At 34.8% G+C, this 12396-nt stretch overlaps 1 protein-coding gene across 1 annotated transcript in view; it reads left to right on the top strand.

Annotated features, from left to right (window-relative positions):
• RPGRIP1L (RPGRIP1 like) overlaps positions 1-12396 on the top strand; it is a 103550-nt gene that overhangs the window by 7938 nt on the left and 83216 nt on the right. The window contains 3 exon segments of the mRNA XM_017874618.1: positions 1159-1457; positions 5542-5644; positions 6953-7096. Of these exon segments, the coding sequence (XP_017730107.1) occupies positions 1159-1457; positions 5542-5644; positions 6953-7096 (546 nt within the window).

A 12396-nucleotide genomic window follows, 5' to 3' on the forward strand; every position in this document is an offset into this window, starting at 1 on the left:
TCTCCCTGACGCCACATGCTGTAGGCCGAGTAGCCAGAAGTGTAGATAGACATGTATTACTACCGCATTTACAGCGGACTCTGCTTAGGGCAGAAAAAAGGTTGTTCTGTGACATCCCAAAGCTATTAAGGATTTTTTTATTTCACTTTTGTTCCCTTAAGTAAAAGCTTCTGTCCATAACCATGCTAAAATAAAGCAAAACCCATTTAAAGAAAAATGAAGTGTGTTTTATTTTCAATCTCCTGTCTGGGTCTTTATAAAAATAGATTCACTATAAACTAGAATCAGCTATTGAAGATGTGCGACCAATTTTGTAAAGTCTTGAACTTGTGTCTCTCATCAAAGCCACCTTTTCTTTCTTGTCCTGCCAAGATTTTTCCATTCACTGTCAGGCATGTTTTCCGTACGTGTATATTACATCACCCCCATGTGCCCTTTCTGTCTTTTGTTCTTTCTAACCAGTTTTTATCAAAACTTAAAAGAATCAAGATTATAAACTCCTGATATGTCAAAAGCACAATTTATGTCCAAATTTAAAGATAGCATTAAAATGATGCTTTTGCATCTAATTATTTTTTACCATTAAACATAAGTGTTTCTTGAGCACTAAGCAACATTTATTGGTGCATTTTGGTTTCCTTTGGATTTTTCATTGGGCTTTATATGTGTGCATTTATGCATTCTAACATTTTTGTATTTATAGTGTGTCTTAATCCTGGAGAAACTGAAAACAATATATTACCTAAATGCTGCACAGTCTTAACACACTTTTCAAAAGTTTTAACTTACTGTGGATTGCGGATATAACCCACCACATCCACAATCTGTAACTACACTCAACTGCATACAGCATTCCTATATAAGGTCATGCGTTAAAAATTTCAGGAACATATGGAGTAAATATGTGTCCTCTCTTTACTAACCTTAAATGATAAGCCTTAGGAAACTGTTATTTGTCAGTGCTATAAAGCAGATTGTTGCCCAGTGGTTTCAATTATCATCAAAGGATTCTTCACAGGCAGTAATAGTTACATCAAAACCTGAAATTTATTATTCAGGTTCTGCACTGAAGTCTTCACAGTGATTATGTTCCTTTCAACAGAATGCATTTTATGCTGACTTCTCACATTCCTTTTCATCTTTTTATTATTTCCCCAGAATGGCCACCAAGTTAATACGGCTAGTTAATGACAAGAAAAGATATGAGCGGGTTGGTGGCGGCCCCAAGCGGCTGGGAAGAGATGTGGAAATGGAAGAAATGATTGAGCAGCTGCAAGAGAAAGTTCATGAGCTTGAAAGACAAAATGAAGCCCTCAAAAACAGACTGATTTCAGCCAAACAGCAACTTCAAACCCAGGGTTGCAGGCAAACTCCATACAATAATGTACAATCTCGTATTAACACTGGGCGTAGAAAAGCAAATGAAAATGCGGGCTTACAGGAATGCCCCAGGAAAGGTAAAACAAAGCTTACATTAAATCTAAACTGAAGTCTTATTAGATTGTTTAACAACAACAAAAAAAAACACAAAGTTTTACTTCTGTGTTGTTCATGCTTTTAAGCGTCTTTAGGAAGAGAAAAATAATTTTTTACTTTCTCTTTGATAAAATAATGTCGAAGATTATTTAAGAATCACTATATCAGTCTCAAATTTAGTAAAAACATTCCGCATAACCTTAATGTAAGAGACATGTATGAAACTAAGTAAAATGAGTTGAATTGAGTTTGGGTTGGTTAAATACACTGTACTTAGGCAGGTAGAGAAACTAGTTTGCTTACATATGACCACATTTACTGTATTGAATGATCACATTTAAGTTCTTCATCCAAAGATCATTTCGAAAATTTGCAAAAGTATTGAAATCTTTCTCGTTGGATGGCAGTAGCATGACAGTGGCATGTGCATGTAACCAGAGGTTTAAAAAGTTGAGTCCTTATTTCTCCACTTACTAGCTGGTGACCTTAGACAAGTCTCCTAATCACTGTGACCCTGAGTTTTCTTTACGTGTAAAGTAAAAGGCTTGAAACAAGTGACGATAAAGGTCTCTTCCATCTCTAAAAATGATCATAGGCCAATCACTTTATTCACTTTAAAAATTAATAACCTAAAAGTACCCAAGTTGCAAAGTAATTCAATTGTGTAGAGAAGACTCAATTTAGAACATAAATATTTCTAATAAAAATTTTCAGTTCTCTTCACCCACAGAGAAACTTTATTATAGTGGAACCACAATTCAATAAATATCTTAAGTAACATTTTAAAATTTCAACTACTAGGAAAGGAAATTAGGTTTTAGTTCTAATTGGTTTTTGTTTGCAATATACTTTACATAAAGACCAAACATTTTTAGGGATATAAAGTAGCATGTAAAACTCTAGTTTAAATTCTTTGAAGAATTAAAACAAAACAAAACAAAACAAAACAAAAAAAACCATGAACAGAAAGGGAGAAAAATTTGTTGTAGTTTGCTCTCCAAGCCAAAATGTTAACACTATCTTTTCCCTAGATAGAGTTCCTTTGAAGTCAATAAGGCCTCCACACAGGCAGGAGGCAGCTGCAGGATGAAAGGGCTTAGCTACTCCTAGCTATGTGAGATTGGCAGTAGACTCTGAATACAACTAAAGTAAGCATAATAAATTATAAATCAGAAAGTATATTCTGCCACTGCTTAACTTTTTTACTTGGAAGATAATACTGACCTCAGCCTCATTTTCCCCATCTATAAAATGGAGTGATAATAATACAGCTTGGATAAGAGATCAGGAGATGGTAGCTCGCACAATAATATATTTTACCTTTAAAGTGACCTATCCTCTCTGAACCTTAGTTTTGCCATCTGGAACTGGAACTGGGCAAGATGATCTCTAAAGTCTGCAAGATCTTTTATACTAAATAAAAATAATGTTCACGCTAGGCACAATGGCGTACACCTGAAGTCCTCGAGAAGCTGAGGTGGGAGGATTACTTGAGCCCAGGAATTTGAGTCCAGCCTGGGTAACATAGTGAGACACTGTCTCTAAAAATAAGTAAGTCTAGGCCGGGTTCAGTGACTCACACCTATAATCCCAGCACTTTGGGAGGTCAAGGCGGGCGGATCACAAGGTCAGGAAATCAAGACCATCCTGGCTAACACGGTGAAACCCCGTCTCTACTAAAAATTAAAAAAATTATCTGGGCTTGGTAGCATGCGCCTGTAATCCCAGCTACTCAGGAAGCTGGGTCAGGAGAATCGCTTGAACCCGGGAGGCAGAGGTTGCAGTGAGCCGAGATTGCGCCATTGCACTCCGGCCTGGTTGACAGAGGAGACTCGGTCTCAAAAATAAATAAATAAGTCTAATGCCAGATTTTACATTAAATCTAAACTGAAGTTTTATTAGTTCACTTAACACAAAAAAACACGAAGTTTTGTTTCTGTATTATTCATGCTTTTAAGTGTCTTTAGAAAGAGAAAAATAAGTTTTGACTTTCTCTTTGATAAAATCATAATATTGTCAATGTTAATTAAAATGGCAAGCTAATCTAGTGCTATAAATTGCTGTTCAGACAGGAGAGTTTGCTGGAAGTTTCTCCCTATAGCGAAATTAAGAGCCACAGATCAGCAGACTCTTAAAAACATGACTACATAGTTTAAATTTCTCCTTACGTTTGTACTCTGTTGGTGATTCAGACCTTTCTCACTGTTCAGGATAGAGTTCAGGACATGGAAGTGACACAAAACATTAAGTAGTGATGAATACTTTCTTAATCAGTCTTTATGAGTAAACCTGAGGCATCATTACCAAAACTGACACCTTAACAGGCTCTTCAGGACTGCCTTTGAGGCTGAGACAGGCCAGACTTGTCAGGAAAATATCTCAGCCTGGGATGGCTGGCTAAGAACCCTAAAACCCCTCTCTGGTCACAAGCAGCCTTTACCATCAAGCTGCTGTACAAATACTACTGTTTTCTGTTTGTGCCTTGTCAGGATAAAGGATGGAAAGCACTGGCTAAATGTGTGATCAATGTAATATAGAAACAATACTTATTGTGAGGAACCAGTGGAACAGAAATCTTTGTAAAGCAAAGGTTTTAAAATGTAACCATTGGTAGAGAGTAGAATGATAGTTACTAGAGGCTGGGAAGGGTATGGGGTGCTGGGGAGGATGAAAAGACATTGATTAATGTTAATGGGCACATAGATACAGTTAGATAGATTAAAAGTTCTAGTGTTTTATAGCACAGTATAGTGTCTATAGGCAACAACAGCATACTGAATATTTCAAAATAACCAGAAGAGATTTGAAATATTCCCAACACAAATGATAAATGATCAAGGTGATAGATATCCTAAATACCCTGATTTGATCATTATACATTGTATACATGCATCAAAATACCACATGTACCCCACCAATATGTACAAATACTATGTATCAGTCTTTAAAAGGTTATATAGCCATTGGCAAATCGACATGAGACTGTAAGTTTTAAGATATGTTTTGAGTATTTTTTATTTCCACTAGTAATGTTGAATTTTTTCATGATGTATGTAGGAAAAGTGTAAGAATTACCATTATTGCCAAAATAATATAATTGGCAAATTCTAACACAGAAAACTATTTTAATGTTTTAGGGAGAGCCTTTTCTATTTTTCAGGATTACAGCAATAGGTATTGACTGCTTTGGAAAGAGCAAGTAATAGTTCCATTATTCTTGTTAAAATTCTCTTTTCTTTTTTTAAATTTTCTCTTTACTGAGAATATGCAGAGCAATTAAATCTCACTTTTAGAAAGTTAACTTTTCTAAAGAGAATAAATGTGTTGTTTTGTTCTCAATTTAAAAATCTTAATCATCTGTGATGCTTTATCTACCTTAAACTCTAGTATTTATTCTATGAATGTAAAATAACTCACATAATTAAGAATATATCTTATTTTTAACAATGAGACTGTCTCTGCAAAATTGTACATAGTTATTTCTATAAGAAAAAACATATTTTAAGTGCAACAGGGAAATGTTTTATTTAAAGGAATTCTAGTGATGATCCATTCTCAAAGTACCTTTTCATAAATAGGGATTTTTCTTACTGGGTTGGAATAAATCAAAATGCAGAAAACATTTTTACTTAAACATTTAAGGGCAAGGAATATAAATGAGTAATTTAAAAATAAAAAAAAAACCCTTATCACAAACACTGGGGAAAAAATCAAGCTTTTATAACCTATTTACATTGTTAAAGCTTGGATAGAAGAGTGATTTATTTCAGAAATTACTGCAGGAGTCTAAATCTTAAGTTGAATAAAATTATTTCTAGGTAATTTGATTTCTACAGTAGATTTGCAAAATGAGCAATACTTGCTGCTGTGTTTTATTTAATGCCTTCTGGTGGCTGAGATCATATATTCCCTTTGGCAGTGTATTTATAATTCTGTGTACTATAAAACACATACCTCTTAATACTTAATAAGAGATTTTATTATAAATATCCTTATTATAGCAAATCAAAGATCCTTCTTTTCTAACTTCAATTTTATAATCATATTTTATTACTTTGTTTTTAGGTATAAGATTCCAAGATGTAGATGTAGCAGAAACTCTACATCCCATGTTTACAAAATATGGCAACACTTTACTTGAAGAAGCCAGAGGAGAAATAAGAAATTTGTATGTGTTCTTTTTTTGGTCACTTGAGAACTTTGGTTATTGATAATGTCTTTTTTTTATCCTTCCCTTTCCTTTATTTTAAACCAAACTGGGCTATATATAAACAGTTTGCTCCACTGAAATACAGCTATGTTCTGTAGGGTAACAACAGATATTGTATAACATGTTCTCAGAAAAATGAGGAAAATGAAGAACTTATCCAGCTGCCTTAATGGAAGGATTTATCGAATAGTCTTCTTTATTGTAATTTTACCCTCAGAGGAATGACATAAAGTCTAGTCAGTTAGAATAGTGTAAGCTTTAAAGACAACATTTTTATTCCCAGAAAATCACAGGTAATTTTTTTAGATCCTGAATCAATTAACCCTTTTCTTGGTTAAAAAAAAAAATAAAGAATTGGGGAGTGGCATAAAAGTTTGGAGTTATCAGATACTTATGGATTTCAGATTTTGTTTTCTTGTGAGTCTGTAGCACTGCATTCTTCATCATATCATGGTTTCAAAAAAGTTACTTCTACCATATTTAGCTTACTTTTCTAGTTAATCCAAGCCTCATGGTTTCAGTGTCCGTGAGTCACACAAATGAAGGTAAGGTTCCACTTTAAGCCTTCACCTGGATCATCAAAAAGTAACAATACTTCATGAGAAAGGAAAACATGGCACACAGTATCCTACTTAAGATAGTTGCTTAAGAATAATATGGTCTTCAAATGTTTCATTTTGAATATTTTAAGTAGCAATTACAGTAATGTTTAGCCTGCAGGAAAATAAAAGACTAGACATAACCTTGTTGCCTGATGATCACCTGAAAAGCCAATGTTTATACCAGTTCCTGAGGCTCATTACAGTATGATGCTGCCAGACATGATAGAGTCTGGCATAAATGCTTGCCAGAGACCACTAAGTTATACTTGGCAAATTTCCTGCCACCTCTCTCTGAAGTGTTAATTTGGGTGTTATAAGCAGATGTGCATATATGAGAGAACAAAGGCATATAAATATTCTGAAGACCAGATTGTGGCATACATAGTAGGTGTACTGCACAATAAATACTTACTTAATTGAATCAAACCAAAGTCCAATCCATTGCCCAGGACCTTATCATAAAAAGCAGTATCTTGCATTGTTCCATATGTATTTCCAAATCATCACATTTAATCTGCTACTATTTCACTGTGTGCAGAGGCACTTAAGCTAAATTTTTTAACTTCTGCTTGCTCTTTTTCATGAAGAACTTTCTTTGCACTGATCTTAACTACTGAAAATTTTTCCTCAAACTACAAGTTCTTACAAAGGCCCTTTATTTCAGGGAAAATGTTATTCAGTCACAAAGAGACCAGATAGAGGAGTTAGAGCACTTGGCTGAGATCCTGAAAACTCAGTTGAGGAGAAAAGAAAATGAAATTGAGTTATCTCTTCTTCAGCTTCGAGAACAGCAAGCTACAGATCAAAGGTATGTTAAAACAGAAATATCACTTGGATAAGGTCAAAATTAGTTTAAAATACTTTATCATGTGCCATAAAAGGATAAGTTTATCTAGTCTGTTTAAAAATCATGTTTCTACTTAACATTCTTCATATAAGCCTATGCTCGACCTACCAACTGCTGTCAAGAACTCTAGTCTAAGGACAGTTTTCCCTAACCTGCTGTGCTTTTAAGCAGCTTCTGATGGGTGGAAATCACCCTCATATTGTTTTCTCTGTTCATTTACCCCATTTGCCAAGATTGCAGGAAGTTCTGATACCATTTGATTGTAACTACTGAGAGAAGTATGGGTGACAAGCACTCAGCTGTTGGCATACCTTGTACGTTAAGTCCAGCATTAGTTTTTTCAACTTTAAAAGATGGTAATTCCATAATATGCTACCAGTTTGTAATCCTAAAAAGATCCCTAATATTCCAAGTTTGGATTGTAATCTGTTGGCTGTGATAAGATGACAGTAGGACCTGTAGATAGTATCCTTGCTGCCTTTTCATCTATGACATTAAAAAACATTTTTTTAATACTTTCCAACTTTTAAGTTAAGGGGTACATGTATAGGATGTGCAGGTTTGTTAGGTAAATATGTGCCATGGTGGTTTGCTGCACAGATAATCCCGTCACCCAGATATTAAGCCCAGCTTCCACTAGCTATTCTTCCTGATGCTTTTCCTCCTCCCACCCCTCACCCTCTGACAGGCCCCAGTGTGTGTTATTCCCCTGACCTTGTGTGTCCATCTGTTCTCATCATTTAGCTCTCAGTTAAAGTGAGAACATGCAGTGTTTGGTTTTCTGTTTCTGCATTAGTTCGTGAAGGATAATGACCTCCGGCTCCATCCATGTCCCTGCAAAGGCCATGATCTCATTCTTTTTTATGGCTGCATAGTATTCCATGGTATATATGTACCACATTATCTTTATCTAGCCTATCATTGGTGGGCATTTAGGTCAATTTCATATCTTTGCTATTGTGACTGGTACTGCAGTGAACATACCTGTGCATGTGTTTTTATAATAGAACAATTTTTATTCCTTTGGGTGTATACCCAGTAATGGGATTTCCTCATCAAATGGTATTTCTGCCTATAGTTCTTTGAGGAATGGCCACACAGTCTTACATAATGGTTGAACCAAATTACACTCCCACCAACAGTGTAAAAGCATTCCTTTTTCTCCATAACCTTACCAGCATCTGTTGTTTTTTGACCCACCATTCTGACTGGTGTGAGATGGTATCTCATTGTGGTTTTGACTTGCATTTCTCTAATGATCAGTGATGTTGAGCTTTTTTTTTTTTTAATATGTTTTTTGGCCACATGATGTCTTCTTTTGAGAAGTCTGTTCATGTCCTTTGCCCACTTTGTAATGGGGTTGTTTGACTTTTTTTTCTTGTAAATTTGTTTAAGTTCCTTCTAGATGCTGGATATTAGACCTTTGTCAGATGGATAGATTGCAGAAATTTTCTCCCATTCTGTAGGTTGTCTGTTCACTCTGTTCATAGTTTCTTTTGCTGTGCAGAAACTCTTTAGTTTAATCAGATCCCATTGGTCAATTTTGCTTTTGGTGCAGTTGCTTTGGCATCTTTGTTGTGAAATCTTTGCCCATGCCTATATCCTGAATGATATCACCTATGTTTTCTTCTAGGGTTTTTGTACTTTTGGGTTTTACATTTAAGTCCTTAAATCCATCTTGAGTTGAATTTTGTATAAGGTGTAAGAAAGGGGCCCATTTTCAGTTTTCTGCATATGGCTAGCCAGTTCTCCCAGCACCATTTATAAAATAGGGGTTGCTTGTTTTTGTCATCTCTGACATTTTATAATGTACGATATTTTATTTCCAATCCTCTTTTGCCATTTTTTGGTTCCTAGTACCTGTTCATTCATTTTCTGCTTTGACATTGTGCTTTCAACAATACTTTATCTTTTTAACATATTCTTCCTTGAATTATGTTTTCCCTTTATGGATTTTTTTCGTTTGTTTTTTTTTTTTTTTTTGAACTAAGCATACCCAAAAGTAGAGAATAGTATATTGAACCCCCACATGCACATCACTCAGCTTTAACAACTATTAGCGTCTTGCCAATCTTGTTTATCTGTCCCCTCACATTTATTTTCCTAATTATCCCCAGCCAGATATCATGTCACCTCACTCATAAATACTCAACCTCTATTTCTGTCTGAAAAGGAATTTTTAAAAACGTATCTACCATGCCATTATCATCCCTAATAAAAATCACAGTAGTTCTTTGATATTGTCTAATAACTAGTTTATAGTCAAACTTCTGTGAAGATGTCTTTCTACTGTTCATTTGAACTGGAATCCAAATAAGGTCTACACGTAGCATTTGGTTATAATGTCTCTTTTATTTCTCTGGATTTTTTTTTTTAAACCAGACCTAGTTACTCTATTTGTTTTTCTCCTTTCCAACAAGTGTAATATCATACTTGTATGGCTAGGTTCTTATTAGAAAAACCAAGTAAGATTTTCTAGCTTTTCATTTCAGATTCGGAGTTTATTCATCTTTTAACAAACTAAACGTATGTGGTAATATATAAGGAAACTAAGAAAGGATGCTTAATATCAGACTCGTTAAAAAAAAGTGGACTAAAATATATAAAAGCTTTATATTTCATAGATTTATCAGATTATTGTTACCTCTAAAAATTCTATTCCTAAAAAACTATGTGTAAAATTAAATTGTATGAGAAATCCTTTATGTCTAGTGACATTATATACCTTTCTAAGTGCAAGGCAAAAGAAACATGAATATTTTCGAGATTCATATTTAAATTAGGGGATGTAATTTGAACTCTGGCTAAAGCATAAGCTTGAATACCTCCGAGTTATTCATATTTCTGTAGGAAGAAGATTTAGATTTGGCCTACTTTAAAAACCAAGAATGGTTCCTTGTGAGAAGCAGTGCTAAAGGACCAGACCTCAACACTGAATATGGTGATCTTAATAAATGCCAGCAGCCATGTTTAAGACACAGTCTGAATGTAAAAATTCACATGGGGCCAAGCTCAAGCTTGGGTCAGTCCCCATCTTTACTCAACCACTGAGTACAAGGTTGTCAAGGATTGCTTTCCCTATTACATTTCTCAAGTTCATATAGAGTAAAGCGGACACTGTGTTGGCCATTCCCTTTTCCAAAGGGATGTGATCATTTAGGAGCTGGTGTTAACTGAAAGGGAAATCCAAAAGTCCTTCAATCCTAAAACTAGAACAACAGAAGAAATAGAGTGATAGACAAGGATACATACTTTCCTACTATAAATATTACCAACAAGAGACACCAACATATACACATAGAAGAGGTAAGTCCCTTCTTAGGGGGCTATATTATTTACTCTGTAGCAGTCTGTTTTTGTCACATCAAGAATTAAAAGCAGAGACAAAATGAGTATTACAGGCAAAGGAACTTTTATTGCAGAGACCAGAGAAATAAATCAGTGTGTCACCTACCTCACTGATTTTATAAAATTGAAAATTTACATGTTATTTGCTTAGAAGGAAAGATACCTATAATGAATAGCATATTGTTGCTTGAAATACAGTTGTTGAAACTGAGGAAATAGCTTAAAATAAGGATCTTCAATGCCTTTTTTACATGTTTACACATAGCTTATAATTTTATATGTAACAGCAATTTTTTTGAGACTAATGGAAAACTTGAAAAAAACATTAGGGAGAATATAAAACTTGGTATAATTTACTGTAGAGAAAAATCACAAAATGGGAAACATGTTTAAACTTTTCTTTCACAGATGCATTATTTCAGATTTGAAATTCTAGAAGCCTGATCTGGATGTTGGACTCCTTGTTCTCAAACATGAACCTAATGTAGTTGTAATCTTCAGAGTGCCAGCGCTTGATATTTATGGCAAAGAGCCTTTTCATAGAATATTACAGAAACTCTTCATAGTATGTGTTTAATAGGCCAGTTTGGTTTGGCATCAGCTTGACATAAACTTTTGGTTATCCAAAGCCCTTAATTGCTTTGAAGTCAAAGCCCAGTGCTGCTCTTTTTTATTAAAATCATGTTTTTTCCTGTTGTTGTGGTCTATTTTGGAAGACTGAGTTGTGATTTTTGCATATGTTCTACATAATGCCTCATTAGCAAAAAATCTTGTATCATTTACAAGTAGCCTGAATGTCTGTGTTGTTTTGAAGAAAAATCCATATTAAATTTAAACAATATAAAAATGCACATTTTCTGCTTATTAAAAAGGCCGTCTTAAATTAAATTCAAAGCAGTAACCAGTGAACATATGTACATGAACATTAAAATCAGAATGATTTTACCATTTATTGACCTTTTTCAACTCCAAAAATATTTATACTCTTACAAATGTGTAACTAGTTTGTACTAAGTGTTTTTTTAAAATAAATGTTAGGGTGTTTACCTTCTTAATTAGAAATCATGTAACTACCATAATGTCCCAGTGGAGGAAATTTAACCCATAAGTATCAGACACTCTGACTTGCCTTCTTCCCTTTGGCGGACAGCCGACTGTCAAATCTCGCAACAGAGAGGCCTTTCGCGCCATGCATTATAAGAAACAGTTTGGCTTTAAGGGCTCACTCTTTCCGCTGTGCACAGATACAACATTACTTTCTAGCACTCTAAGTTATTCCCAACTTTTCATTTTGAAAAATTGCAAACCTTCAGAAAAGTGGAAAGAATAGTTGAGCACTCACATAACCTTTCATCTGTTAGCATACTTTTTGAATGGTACAACAAGCCTATTATTGCACTCAGCCTGCTCTTGCGTAAGTCTTCTTTCACTCAGCCTCTTTTCTTCTCTCAACATCTCTTATCTCCTCTTCTCTCCTATTTCTCCTTCTCCCTCTCTCTCTCTCTCCTCTTCACTCATTCCTCACTTCCCTTCTCTTCACCTCTCTCCCTTCCTTACTCCCGTTAGGTGCATATATCACTTCACCCTCTGTACAGTTACAAGTAAGTATCTTCTAGGAACAAGGACATCCTCCTATATAACCACAATACCGCTATCACATTCAGTACACTTAACAATGAATGATACAGCCGCAGCATCTAATATACAGTCCATATCCAAATTTCCCCAATTGTCCCAATAATATCTTTTGCAGCTTGGTGTTTTTGTAATAGCCGTTTTTGTTTTGTTTTAATCTAGGATCCACTCGAGGGTCATGTGTTGTTGCATTCAGTTATCATGTCTTTTAAGTATCCTTTATTCTTTAATGGTCCCCCACTCTTTTATAGCCCATTGACAGTCATATGCAGAATGTC

The sequence above is a fragment of the Rhinopithecus bieti genome, unplaced genomic scaffold (assembly GCF_001698545.2).
Source record: "Rhinopithecus bieti isolate Rb0 unplaced genomic scaffold, ASM169854v2 scaffold_8911, whole genome shotgun sequence".
In the NCBI taxonomy this organism is placed as follows: Eukaryota; Metazoa; Chordata; class Mammalia; order Primates; family Cercopithecidae; genus Rhinopithecus; species Rhinopithecus bieti.